This window comes from Schistocerca gregaria, chromosome 7, assembly GCF_023897955.1.
Source record: "Schistocerca gregaria isolate iqSchGreg1 chromosome 7, iqSchGreg1.2, whole genome shotgun sequence".
Lineage (NCBI taxonomy): Eukaryota > Metazoa > Arthropoda > Insecta > Orthoptera > Acrididae > Schistocerca > Schistocerca gregaria.
The window spans coordinates 434,876,019-434,891,018 of record NC_064926.1 but is presented as its reverse complement, the minus strand read 5'-3'; the positions used below and the strand labels follow the sequence as shown (position 1 = coordinate 434,891,018).

Here is a 15,000-nt window from a genome sequence, read left to right as displayed (position 1 = left end):
AGCCAATCTATTTTAGAATTTTGGTACATACTTTATACTTGCATATAATGGTATTTCTGGAGACTGAAAATCTCCTCAATAAGAATCAACATGTGAAATGCAGCTTGCTCTTCATCGGCCACACACACAAGGCTGTAGATACTGATGCCCAGGTTGACGTCACATTTCTTGTCAAATGGTAGGTGTTCAATATAGTTCCACGTATACAATATCAGACTGCCTTTGTAATTCAAATGTAAAGTTTCTAGCAAATAGAGTACAGTACATCATTCTTAACAGAGAGAAACCTTTTGGAAAACCAGTAGCTTCGTGCATACGCAATATTTTTAAGTGTTACAGGGCCATTGTTGTTCACAATAAATTTTATACGCGGGGTGTTCAAAAAGTCTCTCCGCAGTGCCATATGATTGTTAGCCGCAGTGAATATACCGAAATGAAACTCACTGCAGTATCGTTGTGCGTTTACTGTTTTGTTGAAAAATTTGGGACCCACAATCCGAAGTCTATAAATTGCAATCCAAACTCTTATTTTCACAGAATGAAGTGATTCCTCATGAATACATAATGGATTTGCAGTACTCCACATAAGAGAATTTTGCGAGTTCATGTACCCGGATAAATGAAATCATGCCTCTCAGTGAAAAACATTTCATTAAGAATATCCCTTCCATTTTGTTGAAGGAAATTTTTGAACCATTGACAATAATGCAGTTCCTTGCCATTATCAGTATTTTTCAGTTCTTGCACGACTGTCACTTTGTATAGGAAAAGTTCTAATTTTTTTCCTGTGTGGGCCATTCCAACACTAACATCAATTTCCTGATCGAGTTTTCTTACTGATTTGTTTGGACTCTTCGAAATTTTATCAAAAATATCGAGTAGTTTATCCTCAGACAAAATGCTAGAATGACCACTTCTCGGTGCATCTGTCATTGAAACCGTACTTCGAAATTTGTTAATCACATCTCACACATTATCGCGATGTGGGAGTGTTGTCTCCAGGAAAGCCGAATTAAATGTTTGACGATCTGAAACTGTGTATTTATTGCCAGCTTTGAACACTTGTTCAACTAAAAACCGGCATTCTACAAAGGCTAGCATTTCAACAATGGCAAAAATGAAACAAACGAACAAAGGAACTAAACTTAAAAATTTGTGTCAATGCGTAACGACACGCACCAACGATACTACTGACGCTGGCTGAGATAAATGAGAGAGTGGAATATTGGGAGAATCCACTTAAAGGGAAGTAACCCAGGCAGGTAAACAATCAATACGGCATGCGCGGCTAACAATCATAAGGCACTGCGGATAGACTTTTTGAACACCTTGTATATGATCTAGTGGGTTTTATTGCAGAGAAGTAGCTGCAAAATTGTAGCACAATACAATAATAACTGCAGCGAATCAAAACTTGGATTGGCAGCTGATACTCCATATAAACAAACTTATCATATTGTGCATAAATAAACAGAAAGACACTATTTTGATTACGTAGCTGCCACACAGAAAACTAACTGTACGAAAGGCAGACGTCAGATTCATTGAGAGTATCTGTAGGAAGAGTACCGTATTTACTCGAATCTAAGCTGCACCTGAAAAACGAGACTTGAAATCAAGGAAAGAAAATGTACCCTGAAATATAATACTCAAAATTCAAGGGTAGAGAAAAGTTTTACACCGTACCTCCAAATCGAAGCAAAGTTGGTCCATTGTAGCATGAGAGACAATTTAGGTCGAAAGGACGAAGATACAGCTACAGTAGTTTGGTTCCAGTCATAAGCTTAACAGTTAAGGTTTACCAAGTAGCCATTGCTATGTGTCGGGCACTCTGTCCGTGTTTATACGGTTACCCTTCCTTTTTCATGTGCTTCATCTGCTTTGAACTGATTGCTTATCTTGCTTTGATCTGATGAGTGCTGTTCTCTTTGTTATAGGTGTTTATGTCACTCTAAGCTGAAAATGCATTATTGTACTGTGTCATGCATCGATTGTCGCATTCTGATAATGCATGTTTACGACCTGTAGCACTCGCGGCAGGCTTGCTTTTGTGCGCGCTACAGCCGCTTAAAAAAAAAAAAAATGTTCTCATAAGCTAAACAAAAGCAATAGACTGCTATTTGTTGTTACTTACACTGATGCTTTCTTTGATCAACAAGAACCAAATGATAGACTGTGTATGATAGAAGATGTTCTGAACGAGAGTTTAGCGAACATTTGTCTCCGTTTGAAAATCTTTGCAGACACCTCTTTAGTACATTACGTTCTGCACAGAAATTAGAGACAGTTTAGATTTCAAAATCTAGTCAAGTTGCCGTGCTTCATTTCTGACTGTATCACTATTCATCATAAGAACAATACGAATATAAACATGTCATGATATGTATAGTCTTCCGCGTTTGCTGTTGTCTCTCTAGTTTCGTAGTTCGTTAGGCAGACAGGATTGAAACAGCAGCAAACACGAAAGAAAGATAATGTTTCCATTCTTCTACCTTCTCTTAATTTATTTGCTAACGCAGAGGTTTTGGTGCAAGTATTTATCTTCATGCCTGCAAAGCATCCCTGTGAAGCGCTACATATATTCGGCAGCAGAAGTTAGTTGTGGCGGCACCTACCAACATTTTTCAGAACTTCCACTTACTCTGCACTCTATTCTAAGCTGCAAGCGTTTTTTTTTAATTACAAAAACTGGAAAAATGTGCAGCATAGATTCGAGTAAATACGGTACCACACCCACGAAGGAAAAAACTTTCAAACTCCTTGTTTGACCACTACATAAGTGTTGTGCCTCAGTGTAGGATGTATAGATAACAGAGAAGATTGGAAGATCAACACTATTTATGATGTGTTTGTCTTATTAAGGATGAAAGTGTCAAAGATCCCCATTTAACAACACCTGTGACAGATGCCTCAAGAGAGAAGTGTTGCACATCATTATTTGTTTTACTGTTAAATGTATGTTCCTAAATTCCTAGAATGTATGTTTCTACAAGAATCGATCATGCATTTTTTCCTTCTACATGCATCTTGTGATAAAGCCCATGCAGGATGAAATCGGACAGATCAGAGCTCATAATAAAACTTACCAATAATTGTTCTTTCCATGCCTCATTTGCGACAGACAGAAAAAGGGAAAGCAAAATATCCTGCATCAACTACTGCAAGACGGCTTGTTGAGTATGAACATGGATGCAGACAGATAAGGAAAAATTTATCTTGCTCACTTAGTAAATCACTCTCTTACAAAGCTGCAGCAGCGTCAGTTGCAAATCTGCCCACGGTAAGTACAATTTTGGGTATAGAGTATAGCCCCATGTTTACGTTCCCGCAATTAACGTTTTCCCGCTGTTTACGACATTTTTTATTGTTCCATCAAATTTCCTATTTCCACTATGTTAATTTGCACTCAATTTTGCGTCAAAATATTTATAATTTTCCGTGATTTACACATTACGAAAAAATGTTTGTGGAGAAAAAAATGATGCTGGCATGATATTGGCCAACCAGTAGTGCTTACAAATATTATATGTTAAGTTTCTTGACACCAGGGCACTCTACTCAGGTGATTTAACCAGGTACATGTGTAAAAGTTGGAACAATTCATGCTGTATCTCCTACCGTTGCCAAACTCTACTTAGTGTGGTTGGTGGCTGATAAGAATAACTAGGTTTGTTCAAATAAAGATATCATGACCAATCACAACCATTTCCAAACTGTCTCTACTCCGCAAACACAGTTTTGAGATTTTTTAAATCATTGTGGCACCTTTGTCGAACCATATTTAACGTGTTTCGGCATTTGGCCACTTGTAGCGCTAGTTGACACCGTCATTCACTTTGCGTTGCTGAACTGTTTTTAGTTTAAATATAGTGCCTGTTATGTCTTTCTTCATGGTGAGCAAAACATGTTTCGAGAATTTATTCTCATTGTGAAGCACAGTATTTACAATTTTTTTTTAAATGTTACACAAAGAACCAACGTGAATGAAAGCTGTGAGGGCCGGGCATGAGTCGTGCTTCGGTAGCTCAGACGGTAGAGCACTTGCCCGTGAAAGGCAAAGGTCCCGAGTTCAAGTCTCGGTCGGGCACACAGTTTTAATCTGCCAGGAAGTTTCATATCAGCGCACACTCCGCTGCAGAGTGAAAATCTTATTCTGTGAATGATAGTTTGCGTTTGTGTGATTTTCCACGTAATTGAGGACGTGCAGTATTGATAACCTCAAAAAGATGACTACAGTGCAAGAATGCAGAATAACACATATTCAAACACCACACGAAACATGTACATATTTGCACTTGACAATGAGAAAAAATTCTCAAAACGCGTCATGCTAAGCATAAAAAAATACGTAATTGTGCACTATTTCATTATTTAAATAACAAAAGACAGCTGCAGACTTTCAAAAACATTGATCATGACATATGAAATTGAGTCAAACATTCCTACTTTTCACACAATTATCAGTTCCACTTACATCAGCAGTTTTTATTACATAATAAACCTTTATTAGGTAAAAAGAAGTTCCTGACAAGTCTTTTGATGCCTTTTATGTACATATAAATAAATTGCGAAAATGAAAGGGGGCACCCCATACATACCTTTTACAGCTTAAAAGGTTATTTCCCACATTTTTCTAAAGTCCCTTGAAATGTGTAAAAGTGGGATTTTACTGTAGCTGTATTGTGCAAAGGAAGGCACTCGGTCAGTAGGTGTAGGCAGAGTACTTCATCGTTAGGAATGTGAAATCATACATAATATCAAATTTATGACTGAAGAGACAAATGATGTGTCCAGCATTTCACCTTCTGCATCATAGCCACTTACAGAAACCTTTCACTACTGCTGTCCCCTCTCTTGTCCAGCTGTCATGACAACTGTGTCTAATCTCATTGCATGCATCCTGCTTCTACTTTTGTATTCTCATATCACATCATGACTTTTTTAAACAAAAAAAGTTTTCTTTTACTATCCCTCTTTCCCAAAAATAGAAGTATTTGAATACTAAAAATAAAACCATTATTTGGCTTGCTGTAAGTCCATTTCTCACTATCTATACTTTGACTATTATTAATGATCTTTCTGTTTACACAGAGACCATTTTACTAGAGGACAGGGAACAATCTACACTATGACAAAAATAATATTGCGTTACCTTGCCAGATGGTAGTTTCTCATTTACTGTGCTGCTCACAACAGGTGCAGCCACTGCCACCTGTCTGCCATCATTAACTCCAGTCTGCGACCTTAAGGCATCTTTTCCAACTGGTGCCACAACTGGCTGCAAAAGCAATTAATTATTCTGTTAGAATTTAGGATTTATTTCTTTGTGTAGTGAATTTTCTAACATTACTATGTACTCCAGATCATAAAAAAATGTTACCTAAAATTAGCAGGAACAATACCACGAAGAAGAAAAAAAAAAGCTTTCCTGATCAAATATTTAAATTGTATGTGATTATTCTCATCATCACATCTTACTATTTATAATCAACCTGCTTTTACTTACAAAGTGTGTGTTAAAATCAAATGTGTTCCAAGCGGTGATAAAAATGTAGTTCTCAGCAATGAATGTCAATTTGACAGACTTTCTTTTTATACCTATCAGGTGGAATTTTTATGGACAAATTTAAACCCTTTTGTAGACTAACGGTCTATTTATGTGTAATATTTAAAAGAACCACACAAAATCATGTGCTTTTGTTTGATAAATTGTAAAATGTTGCAGGCTTTGTTTAGTGCAATAAAGTAACCTAGAAGCATTTAAACAACACTTAAATAGTTGTAAAAATAAATGTTACATTGCCTAAATTAAAAATTTCGAATGACTTTTGCCTCAAATCTCAGCTTAAACATAGGGGATCCAGGGACCCCACCTCATGGTCTACATTACAGAAAAGTCACCTCATGAGTTAAGGGTTAACAGAAAAATTTACACGAAGTAGAGATTCGGACAAAACCGGGTAGGTGGGCCAAACCGGGTACCTCACAAATTTTGTGAGATGTGCTTCCATCTAGCAGTTGAACACTGAACACTGGACCTGCTAGCAGCAATCATTTCATGCAGGTGGAGACAGCAGCAGCAGAGAAGCACATTTTCTTATTTCCAACATGCAGGTGGAGACAACAGCAGCAGAGAAGCATGTTTTCTTATTTCCAAGAATTTTTAAAAGTTTTAAGCTGTAAATTTTTCGATTTTGTTCTGTTTGTTTAAAGAGTTTGAAGCAGTATAACATTGTCGTAAGTGCATATCTTGATTAAGTTTATTTCACTGCATATTTTGACATTCTTTTCATACACCTACAGCAAAACATAACCTAGTGACGCAATTTTCATGTCAATAAGTCGCTGTTGGATCAAACCGGGTACCTAAATGTGGGGTCAAACAGCGTACCCAGTTTGACTATGTGGTACCCAGTTTTGCCCCACACCTCAGAAGTAATGTAGCATTATTGTTTTGATTGCGAAATAATAGTTAAAACATGCTGAATGAAAAGAAAAAAAACTACTTAGCTGAGGGATTGTTATTATTATTGGCCATGATAATGTAAATATAAAAAACATAAGAATAAAAATATAGGCCCGTCATTCTCTTTCATAAATACACAACAGGGACGCAAGGCCTATTTGGTTAAATAGGCCTAACCAAATAGGCCTTACTAGGCTACCGAAGTAATTTAAGTACATACGTAACTGAAGTAATACGTAACTAAAGTGTTACATAGTTGAAGTGCATTCATTTGACTGTTTAAATTAGGTTGTTATTGCTTTCAAGCTTTTTAACATTATTTCTTTAACAAATAAGCATAATGTTTCAACAAGCTATCTTCTGTAGGCCTACAGGTTCTCGAAACGTGTTCAAATTCTTAAAGTAACATTGAAAAACTGCTTGACTGGGATAGTTTGACCAACCTAACCTAACCTAAACAATATCCTTTTATTCCTCAACTGGTTTTTAAAAATTTTTTTTCTCCGTCAGCAATGTCCACGAATTATCAGAGGAAGACGGAGAGAGAGAGAGAGCTGGAGCTTGGAATCCATGACTACAGCAATCGAGAAGGTTTTAACCCAAGGAAAGGGTTACCAGAAAGCTGCTAGAACATTTGGTGTTCCACAGTCAAGACTGGAGGATAGGGTCAAGAAAGCTCATCTTCAACATCTGTCTTCGGAGGAAGCCTCAGCAAAAGCACTGGGCAAGTACAAAACTGTTTTTCCCAAGAACAAGAAAGAGAGCTGGTTAACCACATACTTTTTCTTGAAGAAAGATTGTTTGGAGTCACCCTACATCATGATCTTCGTAGACTTTCATTCGGGCTTGTGGACGGAAAACAAAAAAATCAGATACCCAACACTTGACAACTTGAGAAAAATGGCTGGAAAAGAGTGGATGTATAGTTTCCTGAAAAGACATCCACAACTTTCTTTGAGGAATCCATCCAGAAAAAACTTCTTTGGCTAGACAACAGGGATTCAATCAAGTGGTTGTCAACTCTTTCTTTCATCTATTGGATTCAATTCTAACTCGGCATAAAATGAAACCAACAGAGATATACAATGTTGAGGAGATGGGTATTTTGACAGTGCCCAACAAACCGTCCAAAGTTTTAGCCCTTAAGGGTAAAAAACAAGTTGGCTCGATCTCTTCAGCTGAGCATGATGTTTTAGTCACAGCTGAGATATGCATGAGTGAGTCTGGAAACTTCATGCTACCGAGGATTGTATTCCCCATAAAAAGGGAAAACCCTATTCTGATGGATGAGGCACCACCTGGAGCATTCACAGCTTACCATTAGAGTGGCTAGATAAACAAAGATTTGTTTTTGATGTGGTTTCAGCAGTTTGTAGATTTTGCAAATACTTCAAAAGAAAAACCTGCCCTCCCAATATTGGAAGGTCACAGCTCTCATATTAAGAGTATCGATTTAATTGAATTAGCAAGGCAACATAATGTAATTATTTTGTGCTTTCTCCCCCACACAACATACTATCTTAACCCCTTGATAAGGTCAGGCAGTGAACAATTTCAAACCCTTGTAGACTGGTAACTATTTACCAAATAGGAAAACTATTCAAAGGTCCTTTTACACGTGCAGCTGTAATGCACACAACTCAGAAAGGCTTTGGAAAGACTGGTATTCAGCCCTTTAACAGACACGTTTTCTCAGATCACCTGTTTCGCCGGCTGATACCACTGATCAGCCTGCACCTCTTCAAGATGAGCCTCACTAACTTTTGCAAACCTTTATAGAAGCTGGCAAAACTGAGGTAGAAATGCCAAAACACCTCATTCCCTAGAAGTGGAAGAGATTCCAGAAGAAGAACCCACTGAACAACTCATGGTAGTAGGGGCTGACGGCGGCCAACTAGAAATTTCTTCAGCAAAACCCAAAAGATATAAAAGTTGCAGGACCTTCAGGAGGGTCATTGTTTCCATCCATCTCTCCTAAGCTGTTATTGCCTCTTCCTCCAAAGTTAAATTTGGAGGCGAGAACCAACAGACCAATGAAAGCAATAAGAAAAAAAAGGTAAAACAGCTATACTCACTTCTTCACTATACAAAATGAGTTGCAAAAAGAAGTAAAATAGAAACAAGAATGAGGAAAAGCAATTTGAAAAGAACATTTTTCCAGCCTAGTAGGCCTATGTCTATTAGTAGACCTAAAACAAAATTCCAGAAAGGCAAATGTTCCAAAACGATAAAATTTGTAGCCTGTCGAAAAAAATCAAAGATGATGTTTGATGAGAGTTCCAGCTCTTCAGACGAAGACAACCTTAAGGAAGATTGCGTATTTTGCAACAAGTTGTATGCACGGTCTCATTCAAAAGGAGGATGCATTCAGTGCATTTCCTATCATGGTTGGGTACATGAGGCATGCTCCAATGCCGAAGAAGAGGATGACACATTTGCTTGTGACTTCTGTTCTTAGTTGATTAGGGCTAAGTTTTGTTTGCAAAATTTGTTCAGTTCTTCAAAATTAATAATTAAATTTAAAGATTTTTTTAAATATGCCAATTATGTTTATTTTATAATGTTATAAACTGACAATTTACCTTATAAAGTAAAATTAGCCTTAATAACATTGATTTTAAAGTATTTTAGGCCAAAATATTTAGTAAAGGATCTTGTAGGAGTTTAAATTATCACATTTATTGACAATTTCGGAGTTTGTGTTGAGTTAAAAGGTTTCCAACAAAAGTTTTACAATAGTATACATTGTTTTGTATTGATTTAAAAGTGTACCCGATTTTACCCACCGCATTGGGTAAACCGGGTTTTTGCACCTGCTGAACAAAAAAATTGTGTATTAATTTTAAAATAAAAACATAATATGTTGATAACAAATAAATCATAAACATAAACTATGGTTTGTTGATCTATTGCTAATAGATATGTTTTTTATATCAATTTTAAGTTATCGTACCAGGCTTTGTCCAACTCTCCCCTACTTCATTTCTCATTTCCAATCTCAGGGCTATGTCCCACAATGTTAAAATTATTTTTTATACATCCATACAACATCCATGCTAGTTAAGCAGAAGTGGCTTCACAGAGAATTTTCAATGAAAATTTATCTGCATGCACATGAAAGAGATATTTAGTGTGCTATCTTACAATGTGAACACAGTGTTAACACACACACACACACACACACACACACACACACACACACACATTAGCATCCCACACTTTCCATCCATAAAAAATACAAAACATCACTTATAAAAACACAAAAATTTCCAAGCCGTTGCTGTCCAATGTCACTACATAAAAAAAAGCAAACACTGCTTCATTCAACACTGTAACTTCTATCCTCCTGCATTTCACTAAAAGTGATGATATGCAACAGCAAAAATATTTTAGCTGAAATAGCAGAATTAAGAGTCTTAAATCATTTGTGAAGGTAAATAAAAATGAGAATTATAATGCCTGGTTAATTTAAAAAAAATCATGAATGAACTGACCTGAACTTGGTCTGTATGCAAGTTGCCTGTTTGTCTTTCCAGCTGTTTTTGCTGCTCCTCTAACTTTGCCTTTGTCTGAAGTAATTCCAGTTCTAGTTTTCGCTGCTGCAGTTCCAACAACTCTTTTTGTTTCTTCAGCAGCTGTTCACGCATTTCAGCTTCTGAAGCAGCAGCTGCAGCAGTACTTGACACAGCAGCAGGCCTTCGCAAGGCTGGGTGTGAAGAAGGCCTGAGAGCTGGAGCAGGTGCAGCATTAACTGCTGCAGCAGCGGCAACGGTAGGAACAGCTGGAGCGGCACCAGGAACACCTGTAGACTGCGGTGCCACTTTGGACAGAAATCTTGGATTTATATGTATCAAGTTAGTAGGTTTTGGAGCAGTGATAGGCCAAGCAGGATCGATTGAGCTGACTCTCAGATCCACAGCATAAAGCTTCTTGGCAGGAAAAACATCATTCCAAGTCTGGCGCAACTTGAACATCTGGGCTCTTGTCTTCTCATCCACCTGTGGCAACCATATGTGATATGGAGACTTTTCATCTAGATGCTAACTTACAATAACACGAAAAATAATAAAATGGCGGAACTTCCCAGAGAGAGAGAGAGAGAGAGAGAGAGAGAGAGAGAGAGAGAGAGAGAGAGAGAGAGAGAGGTAGAGGTAGAGAGAGAGAGAGAGAGAGAGAGGTAGAGAGAGAGAGAGAGAGAGAGAGAGAGAGAGAGAGAGAGAGAGAAGCATCACTTCCTGGAACAGATTGTTAAGTGAATGAAAATGGTAAAAAAGCTGAGTCTGTAGTTCATAAATCTATTCAACAGCTTGTAAAGGTAGTGGAAGTCAAACATAAGCAAAAGCACCCCAGACAATCATGGCTGTCTTTAAATGTAATGTAACATTTTGTTTTAATGAGATTAATTAACCCACCAGAAGTAGATCTTAAAATATGCACTATCTACACCTAATGAAAGAAAAATTGTTATATTCTTCATAGTAAGAATGACTGGAGCAAAAAAATACTTGCAATAACAATTTTCATTCAAGTGACTTTCTGGACAGTAATTACGATTTTCTTTTTATGTTTTTAAAACTAATTTTATGAATAAATTGTTGTAAAAAAATACATGTCTAATATAATTACTAAAATGTGTGTTTTCATAATCACAACAAACAATAAAAAGCAATAATTTGTCAGGAGACAAAAAATTTGTTAAGTAAAACTAACACATCACAAAGAAAAATCCAAATTTTCTTGTGCTTGTTTTTCACATATGGTACTTTACTCAAATTTAGATGTTAGACCACATTTAAATAACTTGACCTTAATTGCCTTTTTCTTAATTTTGTTTAGAAACAGCTTTCCATTACTCAGAATCAGGATTTCAGTACAAGTGACACTCCAGGAAACCATACCATAAGTAGGGAAGTTAATCTCACTCTCCTCACCACACTTTTAGTTCATAAGAGGAAAAACAATTTCAAGAAAACTACAAGTCCCTAGAATCAAAAATAAATTACTATTATAAAAAAATCAAGATACATTTTTTAAAGAAAAAAATACATAAGCCGTTTTGGAGACAGAAGCTACAAGCCCATCAGATAGAACCAAGTTCAAACCAAATATTTTCACACACATTGAAATCCTATTTGAGGAAAAGTATTGTTTTCCACAGACTATCAAACACTCAGAGAAATTTATATTTTTGGAATATACATACCTTTTCAAACACGCTGCAGAATGTTGATACAATGTTCTGGGTGAAGAGTGGAATGTAGGCATGTCCAACATTCTTGACGATGGAATCGATGAGATAGAGAACAGGCAGCTTGATATCACTCGGCACCTAAAGGAACACAACAAAGTGGTGTGGGGCCGCTGACCGACGTGTCGGTCAAAGTACCCCGCGTAGCAGAGACGTGAGACGCCTGACGGCCTGGTGCAACAGTGCTGTGCTGTGCTCTGTGGTGGTGGCTGATCACAGCCTGCAGCCACCTCAGACCAAAATTCAGTTTCCTAACAGTTATCACTAAACTGGTATGAAAATTAAACAGAAGTGCCTCTTACAGAATACATTAGTTTTCTGCAGAATCCTTGACAGAATATAACAAATGTGCATAAACTATTCAATGAACTGAATGACTGCAAATAGCAAATAAAGAATCTCAAAGCGCCATAAAGGTATTCATAAGTAACCAGTGTTCAAACCACGATATGAAGAAACCGTCAAACTTACCAAGAGGCAATACTTATGAATTCTGGAATGTTAAATTTATTTCACTACATATTTTGCCCTTAAAACATGTATGCTTAGATACTTTAAAAACCACCCTGCATGTACATTATGTTCTTGTAATAAACCCTCAAAACAGTGCCTGTCCAATTCCAATATGTAGTTGATTTAGTTTGCACTTACTTCAGATTTCTTGACAAAGACAAAATATCTTCCACTGTAACACTTATTTGCACAAAACATGGTAACACCACACAGTCTCCATAAAACAGGGAAAAAATGAAAGAAACAAAGCACCACAAGTAGCCAGATGTACATGAAAGTAACTATTTATAGAAATGCAGTAGGTTTGCCCAAAACTGAACAGCTGATGGACTCATCACTAATTTACATACATACAGCGGCACTATGTATATTATTTATACATCTTTTGTTTTGTATTTGCCTCCTTTGTTTTCTAAACATCTTTCATGCAGGTCCTTTGGCCATTTCGTGTGAAGTGGTGACTCACTGGTGCTAAGATCACCAAGTACAACATTATTGTCCTATAGCTTGCTCACGGAAGAAAAGCTTACAAAACTTCAAATGAATATTGAAAAGCATTCTGCATTAACTCAGTTTAATCTATTTAATTTCCATACCAGTTCCAATCACAAGTTTGGAAACTAAATTTTGGGGATACATCATGAAATCATGCAAAACACTTTCTTTAACTTGGTGCTCTTATCTACTTCTTTCAACGCCACATCCTGCTTCATAGCTCCTTTATTGATATGTGGTAGTTAATCCTTAAAGTTAGCAATATGAAGCTTGTGCTGTTCTGGTTTCACTGAATCATCCGTAACAAATACTTAATCATTCGACTTCCCACAGCTCTCTCCAGTACCTTTTTCAGCACTTTATTGGTGTGACAGGAACACCATAGGATTTGTGTTTTACACACTGTGTGCATTAGGAACTTCTCCTAAGACATTAACTGAGTGAATTTGATTTTTATGATTAAAAATACTACCCATCAAGACATTCACTTAGTTTCCAGATCCTTACTCTTCTGTTCAAGGAAAAAAAAGATGCTGGTATAATGCTCCAAGATGCCTCATTATTATTCCTGTATATTGATTAGTTTTAACTATATAATGTGGTAGGACACACAACCTCAAAAGTTGGGGTAAGCATTTAAAGCAACATGTATTTCATTCACAAAAGGGAAACTAACACTACGTTCCATTCTTCAATAATAATTGAAGAAGCTGTTTTCATGAGGAAATCATTCTGTATTTGCCATTAAATCTTTTATTTAAAGAACCACAAATACAAGAATTCTTGTGCATGTTTTACATTTCTGTATCTGTATGCCCATACAAGATTTTAATACTACAGTTGTCTGCCTACTTCAGTTTTGATATGATCAGAAACACTCTTATGCAATTCATGTTTATCTGAGGGTGTGACAGTTGAACAATGAAATAAACTCTATGTAAATGTACAGTACACTTCACCCTTATCTGTTTACAAATGTGTTATAGTGGGTAGACTGTAAAGTGCAGAATGGCCTGAAGCATAAACAGGATGACCAACTACAGTGTGTATGAATTTGTAGTTTTAAATCTTCATTTGCCTTCTTACAGTTTACTTTTCTTTGACTCCAATATTACTACATTAGTGTACCAGGCATAAAATATTCTTGTGCTACATCTGTACATTCATTAAAAATAACTGTCACATTGCATTATAATGTGTCCCACAGAATTCTGATATTATGTGATCTTAGCAGGTAGTTTTTGGATGGATGGACGTTTGAGTTGAGAGAAATAATGCACACTATGAAAGTTGTTGAATTATTCTGTCATAGATAAGGATGAAGCAGTAGAAAGCCAATCTGACAAAATTATGTCAAACTATATTAATTACATCTGATTTATTTAGAACACCAATAAAATTATCATTATCAGTTTGACTTTCTGAGCTCACAGGTCATATCAAATGGGTGTCAAAAGGAACAGACAAGGCCAAATGTCAGGGGACAGTCATGGTAAATCAGTCTCAAGGATTAAGCAATTTATGTAAAGGTTTCCAATGTAAAATTAGTCGTACTTCAAGTCGGACCACATTTCTTGTTTCTACAATTATTACGAAGGCAGCACTACATGAAATGCCTGACATACTGAAGTTCTTTTGCAGAATAATTCACCATGTGTATCACGAGAACATTCACATATTTCACACAGTTAAGGTGGAAGGATGTTTATTCAAAATATTCATATAAAGGTTCAATAAACTTTTTCTGTGACTGGAAATAACAATGAACACAAACATTTCTCCACATAAGAGCAGCTGAAAGTTTATTGCGGGCAGAAATTGAAAACACTGTACAACCAAGAAGATGATATATCTTGGCACATACAAATCTAAAAAAACTGGCAGGAATATGGATGGGCCAATTAGAACCAACACTGAAAGTTAAATTTTACTTGTTTGAAAAAATTCTAAATTAATTTAATATTGTACAGCACACAAATCAGATAATGAATTTTAAATTTTGAATACACTTTAAACTCTTTGAGCAAGTAATACAATATAAATGAAATTCACATTGAATTAGTTTTACAAAGTGTTCATGTTCTCACCATATGTTTAATAATAAATGAATAACCATATACAAGACAAAGCCTTCTAGTTGCTTGTATTGGGCTAAAAGCCAGTTTCCTTTCCTTCCTCTACATTCACTGGTCTCAGCACTGTATAATGACGCAAAGCAGATACTTGCCTCATTTCTTTATATCTTGAAACAAGAGAAGTACTATGTTAATAATTAATT

General features: G+C 36.3%; 1 protein-coding gene across 3 annotated transcripts in view; it reads right to left on the bottom strand.

Moving 5' to 3' along the window:
- The window catches only part of LOC126282102 (pre-mRNA cleavage complex 2 protein Pcf11-like), a 137,074-nt gene that overhangs the window by 90,438 nt on the left and 31,636 nt on the right, over nt 1–15,000 (bottom strand). For 2 of the 3 annotated variants that reach the window (XM_049981562.1, XM_049981563.1), the window contains exons 3-5: nt 11,670–11,795; nt 9,961–10,464; nt 5,153–5,278 (exon numbers count right to left, since the gene is read on the bottom strand). In XM_049981562.1, the coding sequence (XP_049837519.1) occupies nt 5,153–5,278; nt 9,961–10,464; nt 11,670–11,795 (756 nt within the window). The remainder of the gene's footprint in view (nt 1–5,152; nt 5,279–9,960; nt 10,465–11,669; nt 11,796–15,000) is intronic. The other variant, XM_049981564.1, reaches the window with a different exon arrangement.